The 26,033-nt window shown below is 34.6% G+C and overlaps 1 protein-coding gene across 1 annotated transcript in view; it reads left to right on the top strand.

The window, feature by feature from the left end:
• The window catches only part of RYR2 (ryanodine receptor 2), a gene marked incomplete at its 5' end in the record, with an annotated part of 247,650 nt that overhangs the window by 105,869 nt on the left and 115,748 nt on the right, over positions 1 to 26,033 (top strand). The window contains 18 exons of the mRNA XM_017835267.1: positions 1,649 to 1,823; positions 6,665 to 6,873; positions 7,768 to 8,120; positions 8,340 to 8,454; positions 9,402 to 9,562; positions 10,175 to 10,334; positions 10,587 to 10,673; positions 11,413 to 11,639; positions 12,613 to 13,414; positions 13,935 to 14,135; positions 14,238 to 14,343; positions 15,383 to 15,526; positions 18,112 to 18,385; positions 20,974 to 21,088; positions 21,668 to 21,800; positions 22,904 to 23,007; positions 24,554 to 24,689; positions 25,376 to 25,562. Of these exons, the coding sequence (XP_017690756.1) occupies positions 1,649 to 1,823; positions 6,665 to 6,873; positions 7,768 to 8,120; positions 8,340 to 8,454; positions 9,402 to 9,562; positions 10,175 to 10,334; positions 10,587 to 10,673; positions 11,413 to 11,639; positions 12,613 to 13,414; positions 13,935 to 14,135; positions 14,238 to 14,343; positions 15,383 to 15,526; positions 18,112 to 18,385; positions 20,974 to 21,088; positions 21,668 to 21,800; positions 22,904 to 23,007; positions 24,554 to 24,689; positions 25,376 to 25,562 (3,689 nt within the window). The remainder of the gene's footprint in view (positions 1 to 1,648; positions 1,824 to 6,664; positions 6,874 to 7,767; positions 8,121 to 8,339; positions 8,455 to 9,401; positions 9,563 to 10,174; positions 10,335 to 10,586; positions 10,674 to 11,412; positions 11,640 to 12,612; positions 13,415 to 13,934; positions 14,136 to 14,237; positions 14,344 to 15,382; positions 15,527 to 18,111; positions 18,386 to 20,973; positions 21,089 to 21,667; positions 21,801 to 22,903; positions 23,008 to 24,553; positions 24,690 to 25,375; positions 25,563 to 26,033) is intronic.

Genomic DNA, 26,033 nt, shown 5'->3' with positions numbered 1-26,033 from the left:
CACAGTTTCACAGTATTTGTACGGTATATATAAAGAATTGAAAATCAAAGTGACTTAAATTCAAAATACTGGTAGAACTGTAATTAGCTATGAATCATTTCTTTAAAGTTTTACTCTGTTGTTCTCTTGATAAGAAGTGCCATTAGGGAATAAATATGGTTAAGATGATTAACAGTTAGTGTTTGAGGGAAACTTTGATACAAATTTTTTCTCGAAATGTCAGAGTTCCAAAGAATATAGCTAGTTTTTTATAGAAATCTTTGCAACTTCACTGAAGTATCATAGAACCAGTAAATTTTGCTCAAATTTGACTCTGCATGAAACAATGACAGATTGAAATCAAGTAGTAAAAATATATAGGAAAACAAACTTTTATATGTTACTGATTGTCATCAGAATAGGTTAAATGACTCAAAAAAACTTTTAGTATGAAGGCAAGTGCAACTGCAACTGCTATCGAAACCTTAATTATTATTAAGGCTATTGTCAAAGTATTTCTTGTATCTGGTATTGGAATTAATTGACCTTATTACTATTATAATATGTAACAGAAATCAACAGTATTCCTGGCTGTTCCCAGTTAGATAAAGCTCTCGAGATGTATTTTATTTATGTGGTGGGAATTTATTTTTTCTACTCTTGTGTTGCATGAGAAAATGCCTTGAAAAGAGAACTGAAAAGTTGTTTTTGTAAAATATCTGACTGGCTTAAATAAACTATTCAAATCCTGTATATTTACTGGAATAGCTGTGTTGTAGTTTGCCTTCTTAATCTTAGGTTTTGATCTTTAGGTCTCAATCCACAGGACTATTTTGTTGTCTTTGATTTTAATGGGTTCTTTTCTTGATTGGAGAAAAAATTTTGATCTTCAGGTTGCCCAGAAAAGTTCATTTGTTTTGTATGATTTTCAGGATGAATACAGATGATAAAAATCTGCTTGCGATGGAATATAGAAATAGAAAACCTATTTGTTATTAACAGGGGTTTTTTTTGTTTTATGCTTGTTGCAATACTTTTTAATGTATTTGAACTCCAATTCAAGGCTCCATCCAAAGCCTTTGCAGTCACAGGTATCATTAATCATGCCCTCAGCTACTCTGGAATCCATCAGAAACTCAGTGCTTGTCTCATCCACAGGCAATTCTATTCCTTCCAAAATCTGCTATGCATTAATCTAAGATTAATTTATTTCACACACCACATTTTTAGAATTATACTCAAGGAAAGAATAAAGTTTGTTTGCAAGTAATGAATTTATAGGTTACTGAAATAAATAAAAGCAATTTCTTAAAAAAGGTTTGTGAAGCAGCTATGTAACATTGTAATAGATATATTATTTTAATTATAAGTCTTCCATGAAACTGCAGAAAAATAAGCAATGCTCTTACTTGTTAGTAAAATGTTGAAATAGCCATTTCCCCTGTCAGCTCTCTTAGCAATGTTTTACAATGCTGATGTGAGGGGTGCTTGCACGAAGTTAATTGTTGGATTTCCATTTTCAGACTCAACTTGTCAAAGACATTGTTTTGGAATTATATTCTGTGTTCGTTTCAGCGCCATCTTAATTGAGAAGGTTAATTATTAGTTCTACGACTAAAGACGAGAGGAACACCCACATTGTCACTATTATTCTTTTAATTCTTTTCAGGCACAGCGGTGGCACCAAGGTAATGAGCATTTTGGCCGCTCTTGGTTGGCAGGAGATGTTGTTGGATGCATGGTTGACATGAATGAGCACACTATGATGTTCACCTTAAATGGTGAAATCCTGCTGGATGACTCAGGTTCAGAACTTGCATTCAAGGACTTTGAGGTTGGTGATGGTAAGTACTGTAATATATCGTGCTGTTAACTTCCTGTTGCCCAATTTTTACTCTGACTTTGCTTTAATGTGTTTCTTGTAGTGTGTTTCTTATTCCCTCATCTGCACCCCTTTGCCCCCTCCCATCCCAGGAACTACCCCTTGTCCTTTTCTCTATTTGATTAGTATTAAGCCTTTGGAAAGGAAGTTTACTGGGTGTGAGGATGAGGCAAGACTTTTTTTCCGTGGTGACCTTTGTGGCCATCTTTTGTCATGAGACCTTTTCACTGTTTTACAGGGATGTGTCTGGAATGTCAGATTCATGACCTTATATATTTCATCCTCACTGCAGCAGGTCACTGTATGATATAACAGAATCATAGAATGCATCATAGAATGGTTTGGTTTGGAAGGGACGTTTGAAGATCCTCTAGTCCACCCGCCCTGCTGTGGGTAGGGACATCAGATTTTATCTAGATGAAGTACTTAAATGTTACCAAATTTCTGTCCAATTAGTGAGAAACCGTGATAGGAAGTTTAAGTCATCTTTAAGGTTTTGTTTTAGCGCTGGGAGGAGAAATGACACCTGATCCAGGGTAAAGTCAAGTGATACAAAGCTAGCCTTCAAAATTTTTTGCTTAATTCTAAAGCAGCAGATTGAGCTTTGTGTGTTGCTGTAGGTTTCTTGGTGCAGGTTTCAGAGTCCACAAGCAGGTGTTAGTTTGTTATAAAGCCACAGCTTATGGCTTTGCCAAAGATGGCAATGATTGTGAGGGTATGTCGGGTGCCAGATTGATTCTATACCAAAGGAGCATTTTTGTTTATAAATTTAATTATATACTTGTGTGCAAATAGATAGAGAAAAGGGTAAGAAATTGCATTAATTTAGTTCACTGCCTAAAACTTTTGAAATATCATAGCATAAAAGAATATTTTAAGCTTTAATCTTTTCCTTTTATTTGTTGCAGGTACATATATTCTGCCATATATATTATACATATTTTAAACAATACAGCTGTAGCTGAGAGATAAAGTTTAATTTTTTGAATAGTAAGAGCTGCAAATGATACTGTTTGGTTACTCATTCCTATTCCCAGGGGAAGTATGAATCTCATACCTATTAATTAGGCAATTCCCTCTTTGAATTTTAACCACTTTAATTTCATCTGGATTTCAGAGTATTTTACTTTCAGGAGTGCTTTGGGAGAATTTTTTTCCTTCTTTTGGCATGCCTTAGGAATTAGGAATATTTTAATTTCCTTTAAAATTACATAATTGCCATCAATTTTCTAGACTTGTGCCTGTTGCTTCAGATTTCCTTAGATGCAGCGATAACATGATGAGGGAAAGGGCTTTGTGAATTGGCTTATTGTTAGTGCTATATGCAAAAAAATCATCTTGGTTCCATTAAATTGTAATGGCTTTCCAGTTATTAGGTGGTATAATCCCATTGAAGAGTAAGATTCTGAAAGAAACTGAAATTTTATTAAATTCTGAGGGTAGCCTGTTTGACCACTATTTTGATTTCCAAGTTGATGAAATCACAGTGGTGTACTTTTTGTGCTACTTGTTTCTAGCTGCAGGTTCAGACTGAAACAGATCTCTGAGTCTGAAACTGCTAAAGTAGTTCCTGGCTTGACATGAAGCCTGAAGGCTTTGGTAACCTTGTCAAAGACTTAATGTCAGTGTCAAGCCTCTCATATTTTTCACAATATCCTTGTAATTCACATTAAGTTCCTTTATTGTCATGTTTGTGGAAAAGAGCTTGCTCTTTGAAATAAGACCTCCTATTTGGTTTTCAAAGGAATGTGCTGATTGACCTCAGATTTCATAATTCCAGAACCATATTTGAAAATATTGTGGGTATTTAATACACAATTCTTGGGGCGAAGAGGACTCAGGGAGGGAAGGCAACTCTGTGTATGAGTGTGTATATGCAAACAGACAAACGAAATACACAAAATAAATTACTTTTATTGATCTTATTGAGCTTTCTCTCTTCTCCTTTTTTTTTTTTTTTTTTTTTTTTTTTTTTTTTTTTGGTTTTGGTATTGGCTCTTGCTTAACTGAGACTCTTCTTCAGGTCACTTCTATCAGTGAATCCTGTGCATCTTATGTTGCTGCAGAAAGGGATCTTTAGCTTTAAAAAAAGATTAGAATTTCTGGTGCAGCCTTACTGTAAATCAGGCCTGTAGTTTTAATTTACTTAGGAATGGTGAAAATGGAGTACGATGCTCTCCCATCTTATTAATAAGGCTCATATGCTGTGTATTAGATTGTGTTTACCAATGAGAGGATTGGGATTATGGCAGATGAATTTGCTTATGAGATATCATCTCAGTAGTAAAATTGATAAACATAATTGCATCTTATTATGCAATTGTATAAGGGAAATTTTACACTGTAGATATGAACAAGAACACTGTATAAACCAAATTTTGTTTTTTCTACTCATGATCTCCATGAGCATGAACCGTTTGTAGTGTTTGACAGATTGGGTCAGGAGGTTCATGTTGTGTTCTTGTAAGTAGGGAACATTATGAAAAATGCTGCTGTCCTGTGCTTTCACCACATGACAGACAGTGCTAGAGGGTTACTCTTCACGTGGTAATGTTAAAGTATTTCTTGTTTTGCTATTTCACAAAGTGAAATGAAAGTTTTGTTACATAGCCCAGTTATGTACCTGGAGGTTAAGAGCCAGGTTATGGACAAATAATCTTTTTATGTGGCCTCCAGCATGCAAGGGCTATGTGGAATCTGTGAAACATCACATCAGAAATGGCTGGATACCCATTTAGAAATGGGTATTGAAAATTCATTTTTATTCCATAGAAAGACATGTAGCTGCCTTAGCAGCACACTCCCTGTAAGATGATATGCTCTTTGTTTGTCATATACAGAAAAGCCCTAAAACACCTTAATGACAACTGAACCATGGGCAAATCAGTCCAGAATTTCACCAGAGGTGGAATAGTGTTTTCATGATTAGGGCTGGTACTCGTATTTATATTCCATTCATACAGAGCAAGGGTTACTGTACAGTTAAAGTTACTTGCATGTACATGTACAAGCTACATGTACAGTGCCTTCTGAAATCAATGAAATTTGCATTGGTGAGAGAGATTGTCATCTTGATTTCATATTGGCTACATTTACAGGGTTGATGAGAAGTACTAGATTGAGTAAAAACATCAATGAGAGTTTTACCTGTGTAGGAGCTTTTTCTGGGTTTCTTTATTTTCTTTCAGGGAACCTTGCAAATGCTCATTTACATTTTGTGTTAGTGTGTAGAATACTTGCTTCACATCTAATAATGAATCTGTCTGAGAGTTCTCTTTTTTTTTGAGTGATGAACTGAGAATTGTAAGGTTATTGAAAATAGAATTTTGATTTTTGGCTTTACTTAACAACTTTTGCAACAACTTATGGATTCCTTTAACTTCAGGGAATCTAGTAAATTCTCCCTACTAGAGTTGCTGCGGTTTACCATGGCATATATCTCTATATGCAAATATAATTTTCCTAGTTATGTGTTGTATAATACAATATTGTTTCGTTTAGTGCTGGAAAATACTCTTTTTTGTTGTTCATTATTGCATTTGCACTAGAGGAATAGACATAAATTTTGTTGTCTGTATGTTATCTGAGAAGTTGACGCCTACAAGGCAAGGATTTAAGAGCCAAGCTGTGAAGATAATCTGGAATTGAATTTATGACTAATAGAGTATGTCATTAAATATATCATGTCTAATACACATAAATATGACAACCAGTTTTGTGTATCTGTAGTAAAATCTTCAGAAAGTGGTACTGAAGACTGACCATTTAACTGGTGAAGTCATTCCTGTAGATGGTGCTATGGAGTTTGCTTTTGTCCCTGAAGAAAACACGTATCATGAATTGATCCTCTGCCCTTTTTTTTATCTAGGCAGCATAAAGGGGAGGAACTAAATTGTATTTTGTCCTTTTATCCTTTGATACCTGGTACATTCATACCTGAATCATTGATTCATATTCCTGCCTCGATAAAAAAGAAAACATTTTGTTAGTAACTAGATCAAGTGAATCTACAAAGTGATTTGTAGCTGGAAATTGACAAACAGGATGAAAAGGAATAGAAGAAATAGAAGATTTTCTTAGGTTTTTTGGACTGGAACTGAGAAAAATACCCCTTTTTTAAAAAAGTGCAAAGAAGTCACAAATGAATTCCCTGTGCTAGTGAAACACTAAGATGCATACAAATGTGAAACTGATTCAAAAGGTAAAACAGAAAACATAACCCCAAACCAAACTACATTATTTCATGAAGCTGAAGTATCATATTGTCAGTTCTCATTATCCAGAGCCACAGTTTTATGAATTTTTAAAATTAATTATTTTTTTTTAAATCTATGACATGCACTTGGTGCATATTTGTATATTTTTTTTACTATTATAGCTGCATGGACACGCACTGTATTACTTTTAAAGTAAGTTTCTCTCAAAATACCATGAATAATGAAATTTTAGGGGGAATATAAAAGTAGTAGGAGTAAAATTGGAGTAAAATTGGCAACACTCTACCAGCTTAGCAGAATGATTAACCAAGAGCTGACTGTCAGACTCTTTGAGGTAAATTGAGTGTTGCATGAAGAGATTCACGACTATTAGGGGGCTTTTCTTTTTCAGAATTATGTTTAAGATACATTACTTGGTGACATGCAAGATGCGATGTGCTACTGATGACTACTTACATTTATAATCTTCGTTTTTTTGGATTCATTTACTTTTTTTTACCAAATAATTTTTAATTCAGTTATGGAGAAGAGCAGTTAATTGATGTTCATGACGTACAACCCATGTGTTCTTTCATCTTGTTTTAAGGATTTCTACCTGTGTGCAGTCTGGGCCCATCTCAAGTGGGAAGAATGAACTTTGGAAAAGATGTCAGCACTCTAAAATATTTCACTATATGTGGCTTACAGGAAGGGTATGAACCCTTTGCTGTTAATACAAACAGAGACATCACCATTTGGCTGAGTAAAAGACTCCCTCAGTTTCTACCAGTACCCACAAATCATGAACATATTGAGGTTTGTGATCCTATTAAAATGTTTCTAGACACTTGAATATGTTTAATTTATGTTTCTACTTTTGCAATTCAAGACAAGATTTTTAATGTGATATGTTGTCCCATTTCTGGATGAACCTTGAACCTGTTAGAATTTTCTTACCTTCAGTAGAGTTGCAAAGAATGTAATTTTTTGGTTGATAGTATTTTTATCAATGAAATCTGTCATGTGTGTAAACATGAGACTCTCAGAGACAAATTTTACAAGATGTCCTCATTAAGAGCTCGTTTTGCAGTGAAAGCTATGTTTGTAAACAAGTTCCAGAAATTGGGCATTTTTACATAACAGATACCATGTGTTCTAGCACACACACTTTGTGATTTTTCCATAGCTAATTGGTTTTGATTTTAATAAATATTTATTAGCCAATTGTGTCAAAACCGATGTCTCAATTAGTTGTGCATCTTGATGGAACGGAATTCATACCTTGCAAGTTTTCCATTAAATCCTTCTGAAACTGATGAAATAAGAATTCTTTTTCAGCTGTTGTGTATCACAATGTAGTATTTAAGAAACAATTTATGTTTTTGCATATGTGCATGTATGATTTATAATTTTTGGTCTGTGTTGCTCTGGGCAGGGCTGGAATTATGTTGCAAAGAGTTATGAGAAAGGTAATTTCTTTGAGTCTTTTTTTTTTCTTAATTTAACAATGGAACCACAAATAACATCCAGTCCTCATAGTATTTATTTCCTTTCAAAATGGCAGCACGTGATTGCAGTACATTTGATTGTTGACAGCATACTCTTGCAAGGTTTGTAAGTCATGGATGCATATTCTAGAAATGTAAATTGAATAGTTACAAAGCAGAAAAAGCACTGGCTTCAACACAACTACATCTTTTTGTCTCATAGGTGATGAGAATTGATGGCACCATAGACAGCTGCCCCTGTCTGAAAGTCACGCAGAAGTCCTTTGGTTCACAGAACAGTAAAACAGATGTCATGTTTTTTCGATTAAGCATGCCCATTGAATGTGCTGAAGTGTTCTCCAGATCAGCTGCAGGAGGGTTACCAGGCTCTGGTCTTTTTGGCCCAAAGAATGACTTGGAGGATTATGATGCTGATTCAGATTTTGAGGTTCTAATGAAAACTGCTCATGGTCATCTAGTTCCTGATCGGACAGAAAGAGAAAAAGATGCCACAAAACCAGAGTTAAACAACCATAAAGATTATGTTCAAGAAAAGCCTTCACGTCTTAAACAAAGGTTAGTAGCATATTTGGTGTGCTACTTTTTTTTTTCCCCTTCTCAAAGTGGAAGAAAATGCCAGTCATGCCTGACAGACCAGTGAAATAACTTTTGGATATGTAGTTTAAGGTCAGAATTAAGTGCTTTTAAAAATGAGCTTGTCACTTTCTCTTTTCTGAATAATTTGCCTTTGTGATTAGACTTTAATAGATTTTGATTTTACTTATTTTATTACAGATTTATGCTCAGGAGGACGAAGCCAGATTATAGCACGAGTCACTCTGCACGGCTTACTGAGGATGTGCTAGCAGATGATAGGGATGACTATGATTATTTGATGCAAACTTCCACGGTATCATAACATAGGATTGCTGTTTGCTTCTTGTTTGGTGGGGGCTTTTTTGCTTGGCTTTTTTTTGTTTGATTTGTGTTTTTTGGGTTTTGGGGGGGGGTGTTTGTTTTTTTTTTTTTTTTTTTTGCTGAGGTTTTTTATATATAGCTAAAGTTGTTTTGCATGTAAGAGTTTCAGAAACAGTCTAATTTTCAAGAAGAAATTTTAATTTAATTGTCTATGGTAATTTTGTACTGCTACTGAAGTTAAGACTGCTTTGTTCCTTTTGTTTTGAATTGATTGTCAGTCTAAAACAATTTCCAGATGAAAACCTATTAACTAATTGAATCCATTTTTGAAACTAGTGTTGATAACACCTAACGTAAAAGAGGATGAATAAATAGTTCTAGAATAAGAAATAAATAAGAAAAAGTACATTAAACCAGTAGGTCATTGTTCAGGACCATTTGAAAACATCTGTACTAATTTTACAAAGCATTTATTTAATGTAACTCCTGGTGGAAGTTTTGTGCAGGATTTGTGCATATTTTTCTGACAAAATCAGCTCCATAAGCACTCACTCTTTGATGTTCAAAGGGAAAAAATACTCCTCTTCCCAATGTATTTTTCTCTTTTTAAAAGATATCATATACTGGAAACTGAGTCACCTAAAGTATAAAAATTGTAGCTGCTGTAAAAAAATAGCTTACAGTGCTATGATACAGAAGCCTTCAATAGAGTTCTTTTCCATTTTTTTTTCTTTTAGCAAACATATTTTGTTGGCTGTATTTTGATTTGTGTTTATATTCTTTTGTTCCTTTGCTTACAAGTTGCGCTTGAATAAGGCTATGCTACTTTTGAAGAGATGACATGTTTCCAAATTTTAGAGCAACAAGTTCTGAATCAAACTGGAATCACACTGGAAAGCAAATACTAACATTTGATAACATTATTTTTTTCGTTAACAGTACTACTATTCAGTGAGAATATTTCCTGGTCAAGAACCTGCTAATGTCTGGGTGGGCTGGATTACATCAGACTTTCACCAGTATGACACAAGCTTTGACTTGGACAGAGTGCGTACTGTCACAGTTACACTGGGAGATGAAAAAGGGAAGGTTCATGAGAGGTTGGTAATAATTTTCTTATGATCTATATTTTATACCCATAAAAGCAACTAGTACTTTATAAAGTGTAAATCCACCTCATTTAGTGTAACTGGTTTGATGTGGAAAAATAATAAAAAAAGCAGTAGTAGGAAAAAGTGTGGCTTGTTGCCTCCTCTTACTTGTAAAGAAACAGTGGAGTAGTGACCTAGTCAAATCAATAGGCACTGAAAAGTAAAATAGTGCAGCTTTTCTATATAGTTGAAGACTATGATCCTGTAAAGGTTGACTTCTGAGGCCACAATTAGTACAACAGTTCCTCTCAGCACTTCAATTTACTTTCCATGCCAGAAACCTTCTGTTATGCTCAACATTAAATGATTTAAAACCTTAACTTGCAAAGTCAGTTTTGTCTTCGAAATTTTACAAAACATTTGAACTTGTTCATACAATGTCATCTTCAGTTTTTATTTTTTCAGTTATGATGTCCAGGTTTCATTGAGTTTTGGCAGTGGTTCTGGTGGGATCCACTGTTTTCAGCCACAGGGCCTGGTTTTAGCCGTGCAAAGTTGTTATTAATTCATTACATAAAGTTTACACAGCATCCATAAATAAATTTGTCTTTTGACATTCAGTATAAAACGCAGCAACTGCTATATGGTGTGCGCAGGAGAGAGCATGAGCCCCGGACAAGGACGTAATAATAATGGTCTGGAGATTGGTTGCTTGGTCGATGCTGCCAGTGGCCTGCTGACCTTCACAGCTAATGGCAAGGAACTAGGCACGTACTATCAGGTGAGTATTTTTTGATGGTGTCTTCCAATGGGAAGGGGGAAAACCAAGTTCTCAGACTGCATCTCATTAGAGGCTTTTGTACAAGATTGTAAGAAAAAGTAATCATCACTGTTATGACTCTATTTTTTCCATCCTATTTGAATTTCATGGGGTTTTATTCAAAGGCCTGCACTTGCTGACTGCCTTTTCTTTTAATTTGCAATACTGTTTTTCTGTCTTCTGTGGTTATGTATTTGTGTATCTTCGATTTAGGTTGAACCAAGTACAAAGTTGTTTCCTGCTGTATTTGCTCAAGCTACAAGCCCCAATGTTTTCCAGTTTGAATTGGGAAGAATAAAGGTAAACAGTGCTTGGTTTTGTGTAGGTTTAGGATTTATGAATTGTATAAAATAATTTTATTTTATTTTTTGCCATTTGTTGCCTGTGATGTCTTCTTGGTATTGGGCACATTTTTTATGATTCCAAGTGTTTGCACTATTGCTGGTTTTATTCTTAACTCAGTTGTAAATTCTTCATGAATTTAAAATACAGTACATTGAATAAGAAGGGTTGAAACTGGTTAGAATTAGCAGAGAATATTGCAAAGTCCTGTTGAATTTTCTGAATCTCATCCTTCATGATGAAACAAAATCACTGGGGTCAGTAAGGCAATTCTCATTCTACAAACAGAGCATGGAAGGCTGGTGTATCTGCAGATTAGATTAGGGGTTTAAAATAATTTTAAAGTACACGCAAACAAAACACTCAAGGAAACTGAGCTGAATGTTGCTTCCTTGCCTTGGATAATTGGATGTTGAAAAAATCAGAAGAAGGAAAATTGGGTCTCTGGTACAAGGAAGTAACCACACATTCCAGTCAAGTTTCTATTTCAAATTTAGCTATTAAAAAAAAAAAAAGGAAAATACTGCTTGCTGCTAATCTTCCAACAGTTCCCAGCTGGTTTTAAAAACTACTGAAAATGTTAATTTCATGTTGCACTGTACTTTGCCATATGCTGAATGTATTTTTTGAGAAATAAAGTATGCAGTGTTTGATAAAGATGATGAAACAGATTGTCTCTTCCATTGGAATTTTCCAGAATGTAATGCCATTATCTGCTGGCTTATTCAAAAGTGAGCACAAAAACCCAGTCTCTCAATGTCCTCCACGTCTTCATGTCCAGTTTCTGACTCATGTGCTTTGGAGCAGAGTGCCAAACCACTTCTTGAAGATTGATGTGTCTCGGATCAGTGAACGTCAAGGCTGGATGATACAGTGCCTGAATCCTTTGCAGTTCATGGCCCTTCATATTCCTGAAGAAAACAGGTTGATGCTTTTGTTTTGTACTGTATCGGGGTTAGGTTGGTATTATGAAACTGGTCATGTAATACCATTTCTATAAGAAGGTCTAAGGTCTTCTCTGTATTTATAACACAGGTAAATAAAGGTAGTGTGTTTTGATTTAACTAATATTTAAAATTATCTTAATTTTCAGTGTTTTAAAATCTGCCTTCTTTTGTTGTGTTTCCAACCTCTCCTTGTTGCTCTCCAAACTCTTTAATAGTATATGCAGGTTTTGAATGAAAATGAAAGTAATTCTGTTTGTAAATTATTAAAGATAATCTGTAAAATAAGCAAAGGTGTCTTTTTGTAGAGATTTTTAAAGATTTTTGATCCACTGAATTCTTCCATTTCTTTTCTTTCTAAATTTAATTTAAACAATTGAAGTGATTTCCTTGTTAGCCAAATGTATGAGTATTTTGCCAGTGCCAAAACTGAAAAACAAGTTACTGAAAAGGTGACTTGTTTAGGTAAGAGTTCTAAACAAAGAACCCCAACCCTGAATGCTCTTCAAATGAACTGGTTAGTCTGTTGCCATTTTGCAATCTGGGATCTAAAACCAGTAAATGATATAAATATCTCAATTTTTACTGATTTTAAAACCTTAATTTTCAGTTATGCAAATTCTCGTTTGTAGTATGAAGAAATATTCTATGTTAAGTAAATAATTTAGATTTCTTCCCCACCAAAAGAAACTGAAGTAATGAATTCAGGAGCAACTTCAATAAATTTCTGATTGAGCTTTGTTATTAGTCCTTGATTCTTAGGTTGACAGTGTTTCTCACATGAAAGATGAAATGTGGAAAAAGTCCATCCCTAGAATTGATATTAAGCCAGTGTTATCCTTCAAAAGAAGTTTTTGCATTGATATGAAATTTACTGTATTTTTTGTTTGTTTGTTTTTTTGTTTGTTTGTTTTTTGTTTGTTTGTTTTTTGTTTTTCTTTTTTTCTCTGCAGAACAATTGATATTTTAGAGCTGACAGAACAAGAAGAATTGCTGAAATTTCACTACCATACCCTCCGATTATATTCAGCTGTTTGTGCTTTAGGCAACAACCGAGTGGCCCATGCCCTGTGTAGCCATGTGGACGAATCTCAGCTCCTCTATGCTATTGAGAATAAATACATGCCAGGTTTATTACGTGCAGGATATTATGATTTACTCATTGACATCCATCTCAATACCTATGCAACTGCCAGGTTAATGATGAATAATGAATTTATAGTTCCAATGACAGATGAGACCAAGAGTATTACTTTGTTTCCTGATGAAAACAAAAAGCACGGCCTCCCTGGTATAGGACTTAGCACTTCATTAAGGCCAAGAATGCAGTTCTCCTCTCCAAGTTTTGTAAGCATTAGCAGTGAATGCTTTCAGTTCAGTCCTGAATTCCCTCTGGAAATTTTGAAGGCCAAAACCATAGAGATGCTGACTGAAGCTGTTCAGGAGGGAAGCCTCCATGTCAGAGATCCAGTTGGGGGTTCTACAGAATTTCTCTTTGTCCCTCTCATCAAGCTCTTTTATACCCTCCTAATTATGGGAATCTTCCACAATGAGGATCTGAAACACATCTTGCAGTTGATTGAGCCCCGGGTTTTCAAAGAGGCAATGAGCCAGGAGGATGAAATTGTTTTCTCAGAGAAGGAGCTGGGTTCAGATGAGTTCAAGTCAGAAGAAGGAGAGGAAGAAACCAGAGGGGAGCAAATGCCAAAGGAAGGACTCCTTCAGATGAAACTTCCAGAACCAGTTAAATTACAGGTAACAATACTGTTGTGATAGTGGTTGTTCCCATTTCTTTACAGATCCTGTTTTTTTTTCACTTGGTAATCTATCTTTCAAGGAATAAAGCATTTTGATGTTAGTCAAATAAAGAGGTAATTTCTTTACAGGAAACGAGAAGATTTAGTATCTTTATGATGGTATAAACCTGTTCACTATAGATCAAGAAACTGTTGTTGTATTAAAAAGAATTACTTTCTCAATGCCATTAATAGGGAATTCTTCATTTTTATGGATTCAAGCAGAAAAGAAATTCCCTAGAAGAGAGGAGTAAATCCATTCCTTTATAACTTTTATTATGTCTGGGGGACATTAATCTCTTGCAGATGCCAGATATTCCTGGGGTGAGATTACTTTACATATAGTAAATGACAGCATTAAATATTTCAGACACTTTACATGATGGTAGCTGCTGCTATAAGAAATCCATCCTTACTTGCATAATATGCAAAAGATATTTCTTAGCTTGCCAACTCATCTCTCAATACTGTTTTCTCAGATGTGTCATCTACTCCAGTACCTGTGTGATTGCCAAGTACGACACCGAATAGAAGCCATTGTAGCATTTTCAGATGATTTTGTGGCCAAGCTTCAAGAGAATCAACGCTTCCGGTACAATGAAGTGATGCAGGCCTTGAACATGTCTGCTGCCCTGACAGCTAGAAAAACAAAAGAATTTCGATCCCCACCTCAGGAGCAGGTACAACTCACAATGGACAATTTATTTTTTGTTTTGCTCTATGTGTGGCAGAGTTCTGTTTGATCTGACAGTGTAATCTGTCTTTCTTTTGTATTCTTTAAGATTAACATGCTGCTGAACTTTAAAGATGATAAAAATGATTGTCCTTGCCCTGAAGAAATTCGGGATCAACTCCTGGATTTCCATGAAGACCTAATGACACACTGTGGTAAGCCTTACTTTTATTTTTTTAATTATATTAGCTGTAGAAGCAATTATAAATAATTTTACGTAAGCAACACCAGCTGAATAGTCTATAGATTAGACTGTATCAGTTATAAATACTATCAAATAAAGAAAATTAGCTTGCAGACAAAACCAAGGAAATCTTCTTATCCTAATATCTGGTCAAACTGAAAAGGAATGCTGTCTATTTTGCATCATGAGCTTCTGTTTTGCAAGTTGACAAACCCAGTTCCTTTACCCTTTCCTTATAGGGCATGTAGTCAGGACACCAATCATTTTGACAGGTCATTGCTGGATGCTTTCCAGCTTTTCAATGTTATTCTTGTATTTGGTAACCCAAAACTGGATTTTGTATTCGAGATGCCATTTCATGAGTGCCGAGTACTGGGTAATAATCAATTAAGTAGCTAGTGATTATGTTTCTACTACTACAGGATATTTTTAACTCCCCTTGCTGTTAAACTGCAATGGCTGACTGCTGCCGACTGGTGTCTAGCTTGCTAAGAGGACTCTCAAAGTTCTTTTTGCCAACATGTTTTTTTAACCAGTTCATGTCCAGCCTGTATTGTTACATGGGGTTGAAAAACTTTGCATTTGTCCTTGCTGAACTTTCAGTATCCTGACAGTAGTATTATTTGCACGACACTGTGTCAGTCGGGATTATATCCACATTTCTGAGCTACATATTCCCAAAACACAGGCATCAGCATTAGCATGGGAAAATGCATACTGTGGGAAATACGTTTACTGTCTGTCTTGTGTATAACAATATACAATTTATACACTAAGTTACTAAGATTACATGATCCTTATCTGCAGTTTCCTGCCCTGCACATATGCCTGTTCTGTACTTGTTCCAAAGACTTGGTTAAGCATATCCCATATAAAACTCTTTTAGAACTCTAATAGAGCAGAACAACATAGTTCAGTTTAATTATATTTGTGCATGCAATATACAAAAAAATCTCTATAACTCCCTTAATTTTATTCTTTTACTATTTAGTGTATATTTACTATTTCAGGAATTGAACTAGATGAAGATGGAACCTTGGATGGCAACAGTGATTTAACCATTAGGGGTCGCCTCCTATACCTCATGGAAAAAGTTACATATCTGAAGAAGAAGCAAGCTGAGAAGCCGGTTGATGATGATGATAAGACATCCTGTAAGCAAAATTAAATCAGTTTATTGTGTCTTAATTCCAAAAGGAAAAGGAAACAGAACAGAAAGTTCTTCAGATATTTTCAGCCAAAACAAGGTGGATTTTCAGTGAAACATCTGTGCGCCTTAAAATATATATAGGTCTGACTCGAAACAAGGACAGATGGAATTTTTATGATAGGCAGATTTGTGGATTTAGCAAAAAATTTCTTCTGTTGGCATTTTTGCCCTTTACTTTTGTCAAGTCATAAATATTTCAGAATGTATCTTGCTTTTTGGAAGATTAGTGCAGACTTAATAATTGTAGCAAGGTTCTGATTTATTAGAACTTCCTCATAAAATGAGTTGCAGCAGCTTCAAATCAGTATTTGCATGAGGATTACTGTATGAAAGAAAAGTGTGCAATTAGACTGTAATTAGCGGAAGCCTCTTCACCCAGCCTAAAATTCAAGATTTGCTGACTATCACTGTTGTTCTGCCATTTTTTTCGGGTAGTTGCTGTCTTTCTCTCTTGATAAGAGGCATTGCCAGTGACATCCTAGTTCTGCACTTGGTGCCAACTGACTATTTAATTTTTTTTTTTATTTTTTTGTCAATGTTGCTTTTATTTTTTTTTCCTTTGTTGTGATAGGTAGTACTTTCTAATGTCCTAATTTTTTGTGTTGCTACCCTACTAGCAGGAATGAATTTCTGGACACAGAGTTTAGGTGTTCAGACTTCGGTAAAAAAAATTGATTTCTGTCACTGACCACACAGAATTCCTAGGGAGATTGGCCTTTTACCCTGGTTGCTTAATGTAAGTTCCTAAAGTTACTGGATGGGAAGGTTTCCCCTGGGTACTTTAATTAGGTGGCTTCTTAGCTGCCAGTTATTAGTGTTAGCTTAATGTTCTTTAAGTAGAAATATTTTTGCCTTCTAGCTTTGCAGTTTATAGCTGTTATTTCAACTATGAGGCAGTGATAATTAGAGTCTAGGTCTTTGCAGAATGTGGTGATGAATCCTTTTTTTCTTGTAGTAAGCTTAAAGCTCCAAAAAATCTGATTCTCTCTCTCCTGTTAGTAGAAAGACAGTATTATAATAAACAAATAAACCCACAGGTAGGTGAAATGCAGTGTTGTAGTTAGCAAAATAAGAACCAAATGAGAACCTGTTGTTCCTGCAATTCTTCATCAAAAAAACCCAAAGAAACCAAACCAAACAAACAAAAACCCCCAAGCCCCTCCTCAAAACTTACCATTGTGTCAATTTTTATTCATAATTATTTCAGTCCTGAAATATCAGCCCAGACACATTTAATCTTTTTTCTTATTTTAAAGATTTTTTTTTTTTATTATTGCTAAGCTCTGTTTCAATAGAAACACCTATAGTGCAGTGCTTGGACATTAACAATGAAATACATTAATACTATTCTTTTTTCCCCTTTGCCTTGTATTAGTACATCTTAGGACAAATTCTCTTTGTTAAACATTCTCTTTTCTGTAAACTTCTATTCCTTCAGTATCTTTCTGTAAGTACTTTTGCTTTTTGTTTGTTTGAATTAACCTGGAATTGCAGGTTTGGTTTACTCCAAAGTCATTTTAACTATCTTTAACACTTAGATTGTGAATTTGAAAATATTTTTTGGTTTTTGGTCTGCATCAGACACGTTCTTCAACATCAGGATATTTAAAATCTTTCTTATAAACTTTTGCTGTTATCTACTTGACATAAATTGATTAGTTAGGTAAGTACTGAAGGTGGAATATCTCTAGAGGATCCTCAGTTGACCTTACAAAATCTTGCAAACCTGAATGGAAGTTCCCTGAGCTGGGGAAAAGAACATTATTCAATTGTCTTTATCAAATACTTTGTCTTGACTCTTTATACATGAGTAATTTTTCTAAACAGCAGTCTCAAATCTTAACTGAGATTATATAGCTTGTCTATTTTAACATATGACTTTGCCAAATATATATATATCCCAAGTAATAAAGATTATCAATGACGCTACCAGATATGGGTTTCTTGCTTCATTAGAGACTAAATCTGAAATATGCAAATGATGATTTGCCATTTATTTGATTGTAGTCCCTTATGTCTATTTCTTTTGAAGGGCCTTTGGTTTCGGCAAAGGAATAAGTTAAATTATGTACATTATGTACATTATGAAACTTGGAGTGGTTACAGAGCTGAGACGTGTAAATAAATAGTACAGCATTTACATATGCTACCTGTATAATTTTTCAACCTTAATTCAATAATATGTTAATAAAACCCTCAGACCCGAATTTATGGAAAAATATTGAAAACAATATGTACAAATAAATCTGGTGATTTTGTGACCATCTTGTATGTCTTCATAATTTTTTTTTATTAGCAGATTTTTTTTTCTGAACTTTAATTTTTAATGTAGACTTCTGGTTTTGAGATATTTCTACTTCTCTTGTGTGATTTCTGTTTTCCTTTGATAGTCTGCTAAAGAAGTACCAAGAAAAAGATGCTTCTTAGGAATTTAATTCATTGCAAGTCATGTCGCATATTGGGTTCTGAAGGACTAGCAGTTGAGAGATGAGCAATTAATGGTAATTTTGTGATTTATTTTCTTCACAGCTACTCTTCAGCAATTGATTTCAGACACAATGGTACGCTGGGCCCAGGAATCAGTGATAGAAGACCCGGAGTTAGTGAGGGCCATGTTTGTATTGCTACATCGCCAGTATGATGGTATTGGTGGCCTAGTTCGAGCCTTACCAAAGACCTACACCATAAATAGTGTGTCTGTGGAAGATACAATCAATCTTCTGGCATCCCTTGGCCAAATCCGTTCCTTGCTTAGTGTCAGAATGGGAAAGGAGGAGGAGAAACTTATGATTCGTGGATTGGGGTAAATAACTGCAGTGTAACATCTCTTTATTTACAGATTTTTGTTGTTATTTGCTGTATGACCAAGGTTATACATGAATTTTGAATCTGAATATGGGTGTAAATGCAGAATGCTATCATTGTATTGTATCTTCAGCTGTAAGATAAAGCCTTTGCAACATTATATATATCATTTTTGAAGAAAAGCTATTGACATGTTTAAGACTTCCGATAAAGGTTGAAAACATGTATATAATATTTTGTGATATTAAAAAATCTATCTTGTTACTATATTTTCAAAACTATGGCTGTGAAGAATCCTATCAAGAATGCCATCCATTTTTTGTGAATGCACTGACTATTGTCTCTTGACATATATCATTAGCAGCAGTCTGATAATGGGGGTGTGTCTACCCACGTCCGATATGCCATCTTTTTCATTGCACTAAATGTAGATGGTATGTTTGAACTATGAACTAGTTCACTCAGTCTTATTTTTTAATTATATTATATATATTATAATAGTGAAGTATAGGCTAATAAAGAGTACAATTGGAGAAAACAGTACAAAAAATATGATGCTCTCTAGTAGGAAAGAGATTTTTTTTTTCTTTTCTCTCAGTCAAAAAGATGTCTGTTGACATTAAACATCAGCTGTGATCTATCAGAAATGCCCATCAGCAAGAGCAATGAGAACTAAAAGTATCATTATATAAAGAATGCCATGAATGCAAGGAGAAGGGGAGCTTTTGTTGCGCAAAATGCTTTTTTTTTTGAGCTTACTGAAAAGCTCATATTTCCAAGTAATGTCTGTGCATTTGTATTTTCATTGTGAACAATGCCTACTTCTTAGCTTGCCAGCAGGTCCTAGCAACGTTCCATGCTTGTTGCAGGGTACAGTGTAGTCATGTTAAGGCTTTGGCAAAAGGAAAGGTCTGGCACCTGTCAAGAGTCACAAAGTACTGGTATTTCTAAATCTACCTTTTTACTACAAATTGAAGTTGTCTCACTTCAGTTTATGAATTGTAAAATTGAGTGAGTGATTACTAGATTTTGACGTTGTTGTGCCTGGGGAAAAGAAAAAAACAGTTTCAAAACAGTTTTCATTTCATGTTCTGCGTTCTTTTGTTTCTTTTACATTTTTTTGTCAACATTTTTTACTGTGAATTAAACAATAAGATTTTCTGAATCTCATTTAATATTAATGATGTTTTTGCTGATATGTAAAAGTCTGGTGAAAGGAAGAAAGAGTACTTTCTATTAAGCTAATCTCACTGCCTCTTCCTATCACCTTTCTTGGTAGCCTCTATCATAGTTTTGTTTAGGTTTTATGTTACCCAGCTGTGCTATTTGCACCTTTTGTTGGCTAACCTGGCCTCCAACACCTATTTAGAAATGACAGGTTTTTTTGCTGTAAGTTGGCATTCCTTTCTTTCAGCTGAGAAATGGAAGTGTTGCGCATTCCTGCTTTAAAACTCAGTTTCCTCAGAAATGCTGTTCCGATTTTTTTTCTTAAGTGAGACATTTTATAATGCAGTCCACATTTAAACAGAACACTGAAAGTAGATGTACTTGCCAAAGTAGTGCAATGTTGCTGGCCAGTCCTGAAGTGACATTTTGACTCTCAAAAACACCGATAGTGTCATCTACATCAGACATACTACATGCATTTTGTTGCGTGACTGATAGTCGTGAATGTATAGCTTTTAGAGTAATGGAATAGTTCTCTTCACATCTCATCTTCTAAAAGACTGAAATTTTCCTTGCCTGAGTGCAAGGGTTTAGATCAGAAAAAAGAAAATAAGAAAAGGACTGTTATAAAACATACAGTGAAATTTGAGCAGTTGCAAACAGTATTTTCCTAGAGACCTGCTAGTCCTTTTCTTCCGTGATCTAACTACTTTCACAGTTTTTTATTGGTTGTATGTGATTTCAAGACTAATTATAGTTTTTAGAAATTTAATTACTTTTTAAACCAGACATTTTTATTGGACATAAAATGTCCAATAAAATATTGACATTATGAACTTCAAGACTCATTTTAAGTATGCAAATCTATTCTGCTGAAATATGTAGGAGAGAAGAGTTCTTTTGAGCAGTAACTCATCAATTAAGGTTAATATTTATGCAGCCTCTGTTTTTGACACTTAGAGGATAGCTGGGTATACATTCTCTTTCCTCTACCATTTTTTTTTGTTTTGATGGCAAACAGAAAATGTCTCAAGGCTGAAATAATCTGAAAAGAATATTATGTCAAATATATTGAATAATTGAACTAAAAATTTAAACTAATATAACAGTTTTGATGATGTTCTTGTCAGAAAATAGTCTTAGATCTGAATGGACTATCTAATGAAAATAGAATAACATCCTACTCTGCTGTAATCAAGTGGCAATTAGTGCAATAACTATAGGAAAATAAAGGTCAGGTTCTTCCACAATATGCATAGAAAAATAGACAAGAGAGATTGAAATGCAATGTGAAAAAGTCCCTGGGGTAACTTTTCACCTCACATGGTGGTGAAGAATTGCACAGTAAATCAGCTTTGCTAATAACATAATAGGTAAACTATTGGTCCATAACATTTTCTTTATTTTGTTTTCCTGTAGAGACATCATGAATAATAAAGTATTTTACCAACATCCAAATCTCATGAGAGCTTTAGGCATGCATGAAACTGTCATGGAAGTGATGGTTAATGTACTTGGTGGAGGAGAATCCAAGGTAAAGCAATTCACTGTTAAAGCCAGAGAGTTTAGAATATAACTGTTCAAAGCTTTATCCCATAAGGCTCTGAGATGTCACTGGAGGTAGTGGGACCATAACCTCTAGTTAATTGCCATTAGCATAATAGTTGACTAAGTTTTTAGAAGAATCAGTCCTTTCATTCCAGAGGAAGATATCATTAGCATTGTAATTTCAGGTGCTTTAAAGAAAAAATTGCAAATAGCACTTTATATGCTTACTGTGTTTTGAAGGGGAGATCTTTTTAGTAACTAATTAAAAATCAGTGAAGTATTACTCTATGCAAATGAGCATTCACCTTCTTTCATGTTGGAATCTAGAATGTATGGGTGACCCCAGCTTTTGTTTTTCAAGCTTATACTTTGATCTTTGAGGCTTAAGGTGTTACTAACTTGCTGAGAAAGTCCTGTTGATTCCAGTGCAAAACCTAAACAGCTAATTTCACTGAAGTGCAATGAATATAATGCCAACATATGAGTAGGTTAAAAGGCTTTTGCATAAATGACCTTTTGCAAGTCTAAGAGTTTTAGCTTCAGTCTGTTTTTATTTGCTTCTTAGGAAATCACTTTCCCAAAGATGGTGGCAAACTGCTGTCGTTTTCTGTGTTATTTTTGCCGCATCAGCAGACAGAATCAGAAAGCTATGTTTGATCATCTTAGCTATTTATTGGAAAACAGCAGTGTTGGCCTTGGTAAGTATTAATTGTGGGGCTTTTGAGATCCTATACCAAAAATATAATTTAAAACTTTCAGGTAATTTATTTATAAAACCACCTGTATTTTTTTACATCCCTCTGTTTACGCTCTGTATTGAAGTTTCTCCTTTTCCCAGTGAAAAAATATTTTCATGAACTGTATTGCTAACTCCAAACAGCCTCCCTGACAGTCGGGGAGACCTTAAGTTAAGCTAATTTAGTATACACTTTTTTGTATGTGCCTGAACATTCAGAGAGAGTTAGTGATTGTACATTTTGAGGAACAGAATATAATCCTGTTTTGAGAAAGAGAATAATAAATAATTATTGGCAGCATTTCATTAGGGTTATCTCTCCCTGCTCAAGTTTGCACCCTTGCACTTTCTTTCTGTAGACTGGTCAGTAAGGCCTTTGGCAGTCGGAGAAATAAACAACTCATTTGCTTGGGTATGCGTGTATAGTGCCCAGAAATGAACCTTGAAGTGTTTGCCTTTCTTTTCTATGCAAAGTGTTGTAGAAGAGATACGTTTATCCTTATTTGATTTAGTACTTGTGATTGAGAATATATAATTATTTAGGAGTCTTCATAGTAATTTTCTTTAAATGATCACAAATTTATTAATGTAAAGATATAGGACAGAAGCATAAATTAAAAATCTTTTTGAAGAGAAAGTGTCCAAACTGAATGAATTTGGAGTGTCAATATGAAAACTTCAGATTTTTCCAACATTATAGTTACTGCCATTTTTTTTAAGAAATAGATAACTTATAATCTTATGTTTTAAAGCTTAAAGGTATTTTCTATTTCAGTGGATTTGATAACATATCAGTGTATTAGATATAAAATCATTACTACATTTTCCTCAAAACAAAGTTGTGTCACTTAAGAAAATTAGAAAGAATGAGATCTTAAAATAAAGTATCTGATGAGACAGGAATGTGTAAGACAAGTTGTTTCTAGCTTGAAAGTCTATATTGTATTTTGATTTCATAACAATGTCAGATTTCATGCAAGTGCATGGAAATTTATTATTAATGCATTTCCTATGAGTTTGTTGGTTTTATTAAATTGGTGTTGAAACTAAATGTTATTTTAACAGCCTCTCCTTCTATGCGAGGATCAACTCCTTTAGATGTTGCAGCAGCGTCTGTGATGGATAACAATGAACTTGCTCTGGCATTAAGGGAGCCTGATCTGGAGAAGGTTGGTAGTGTCTTTTTCAAGCATTTTTGTCCCTATAGAGAGGGGAAGATAACTGTTTCTTAGAGTCATCAAAATCCAAGACTATATGGGACTTTTTGCTACTTTTCCGGGGAAGATTATTGTGATCTGTTTGCTTGTTTTTTTCTGTTGGTGGTCTGAAAAGTTGAATTGAGATTCTGGTTGTTACACACACAGTTGTAACAAAAAGGAATTGTCTCAAGAAGAGCTCTTACTTTTGGAGTAGTGTACCCAACAAAACTTTATTGCTGAAATCTTTCTTTGTTATTCTTTTGGATGGTGACATAAAGTAGTGACATAACACAATAGGGGTAACTAGAAGCTTTGTGACGACTTGTTACAATATATGACAAATTTTCATGGAGATATCTGCCTATAGCTATCTGTATTTTCCCCTATCATTTAAACCTGTTCCAGAAAAGTTTTTAGAAATTAGGATTAATTAGACTAATGAGTAAAACACTCAAGAGAACCTATGACAATTGTATAGTATATGTAAATTGCTGCTGCAAGAAGGATTAGCATAATAGTTGCTATGTCAGTAGTGGATAAGAAAAGCAGGTTAAATAATAGAAAAATGGATTAAAGATAGACATTAAAACCACTTTCTAATGGAAAGTGAGACAGTGAAATGACAATATCCATGTTTTTCTTGAAGACCTTGAATTCTGGAGTTGGTATAATATTCATAGGAAAATATCTGTCAGGAGTAATATAAGTGTATGTGTTCCTTTCTTAGGAAAGAACATGTGTGTTTAAAAGGACATTTTCAGACTTATCATTCTTATAAATGGTCAGCAAAAAGAAGCTGTCCAAACCAGCTAAAGGTTAGGCTTACAATTCTTACAGTTCAGAAAGGAAAGGGCCAACTGAAAACTACTACTGAGTCCCTAGGCCTGAATTACAGGGAGTGTTACTGCTGTATGTTTAAAAAAAAAAAAAGAAGAAAAAAAGGCAAGTGAACGTGAATGGTTAAAATAAAAGAGTATCACAGAATCAACCAGGTTGGAAAAGATCGCTGAGATCATTGAGTCCAACATTTGACCAAAACCACCATGTCAACTAGACCATGGCAGTAAGTGCCACATCCAGTCTCTTCTTAAATACCTCCAGGGACTGTGACTCTGCCTCCTCCCTGGGCTGCCCATTTCAGACCTTTTATTCATTATAAAGGAAGGGATGTGTCTTCAATTATGGATAGTGTATAGTTGGGGAATAGTGAAAAATTGACTAATTTGTAATGCTAAGAGTTGCAAGAGAAATAACATATCAAAGCAGTAATCTAGAGAGAGGAATGATGGAATTAAGATAAGTAGTTCAGGTAAGTCATAGCAGAAGTAGGAAAAGACTGGGAAAGTGAGCTAATGAAGAGGGTGCTCTTCTGATTTCCCTACAGTATGACATGGTTTTGTCAGAGATAATAGAATGTGGACACCATATCTTGACAAAGGTGGGAATGCTTCCCTTTGAAGTTGCACTTCCCTTCTTTTTCACAATTAATGTATTTTTCATCTTACTTTGCTATTAGGTAGTTCGCTACTTGGCTGGATGTGGATTGCAGAGTTGTCCTTTGTTAATTTATAAAGGCTACCCAGACATCGGATGGAATCCAGTTGAAGGAGAACGATATTTGGATTTTCTTCGTTTTGCTGTTTTTTGCAATGGTAGAGTAGAAGCTTATATATTTTATAACTTCCTCTAATATTCAAATAAGTTTGTAGTTTTAAGTAGTAATACAAGCCAACTAAATAATTTACTGTAAATTTAAAGGACAATCGCAGAAACATTATAATTATTCAAGACATACATTATCTTAGATGCCCATTTCACAAGTCATATAGGATCTTGTGAGCCTATGCTCCATTTTTCAGATTCAGCTTTAATCTTTGAAATGCCAACATCTCTTTTGAAAGTAGAGCAGAGAGTCCTAAATCTTTCTGTGATAATTGCAGAGCCAAACCCTCATCTTTTTGTGAAGATTTAGATAGTCCAGCAGTTATAGTTTAGTGTTCAGCAGTTATATCAGTCCTCTCATTAACCCTTGCACTTGGCTGTGAGTCTTTACTACAAATCAGTAGTTTCAGTGATGCTTTAAACACCCTTTACTACATAGCTAATTCTTTGGCTCTATTTAATTTTGAATTAAAACACACATTTTATTTCATAGCTTTTATTGCAGTAATAAAGGAGTATGCATGTTTATGTAACTTTGTTGTGATATTGAAACTGTTTTGTAGTTAAAAGCATCTACTGATGCATGCACTCTGCACTTTTGTGTACCTTTTTCTGATTATATTTCAGAACTCTTTTTGTTATAATCTTATATCTTGATATTTGTTCTGTGTGGTAGGAGAGAGTGTGGAGGAGAACGCTAATGTTGTAGTCAGACTGCTTATTCGTCGACCTGAATGTTTTGGTCCAGCTCTAAGAGGAGAAGGAGGCAATGGGTTACTTGCTGCCATGGAAGAGGCGATAGAAATATCAGAAGATACAACAAGAGATGGACCTTCCCCAAGTAATGGATCTAGTAAAACCCTGTAGGTGCAGTAGAACCACTTACATTGCCATAATATTTGACTATTTGTTTTATAATCTTAGGTGTGAAATGACTTATTTGTTTTAACACCTGAATTATCAGTTGGATTCTCCCTTGGATTCTGTGAAGAGTAGAAATTTGTATTGTGCTAAACTGTGCTTTCTCTGCAGTGCTAATTTAAGTAACTCTAAATATTAAAACATCTTTGAAATTCTGTTTGTTCTCTGCCAGTCAGTTAAGAGTTTGATGCAAATGATGTCTGATGCAAAATGAGGTAGATAAATGGTATCAATGGTTACAAAGCAGATGTCACTACGATCTCTTAGGGACAAAATACATTCTGTCCTAGTCTGCTAAGAGTCTACTAATTAACAGAAGCCACTCTATGTAAGCTGTTACACCTAGAGCAGATTTTCTTTATTTATTACTGTTGTAAATTATTTCCTTGTATTTTTTTCATCTTATAATTGTT

This window comes from Lepidothrix coronata, unplaced genomic scaffold, assembly GCF_001604755.1.
Source record: "Lepidothrix coronata isolate B3197 unplaced genomic scaffold, Lepidothrix_coronata-1.0 Scaffold253, whole genome shotgun sequence".
In the NCBI taxonomy this organism is placed as follows: Eukaryota; Metazoa; Chordata; class Aves; order Passeriformes; family Pipridae; genus Lepidothrix; species Lepidothrix coronata.
The sequence above is the reverse complement of the archived record's forward strand: the minus strand, read 5'-3'. Positions and strand labels throughout refer to the sequence as shown.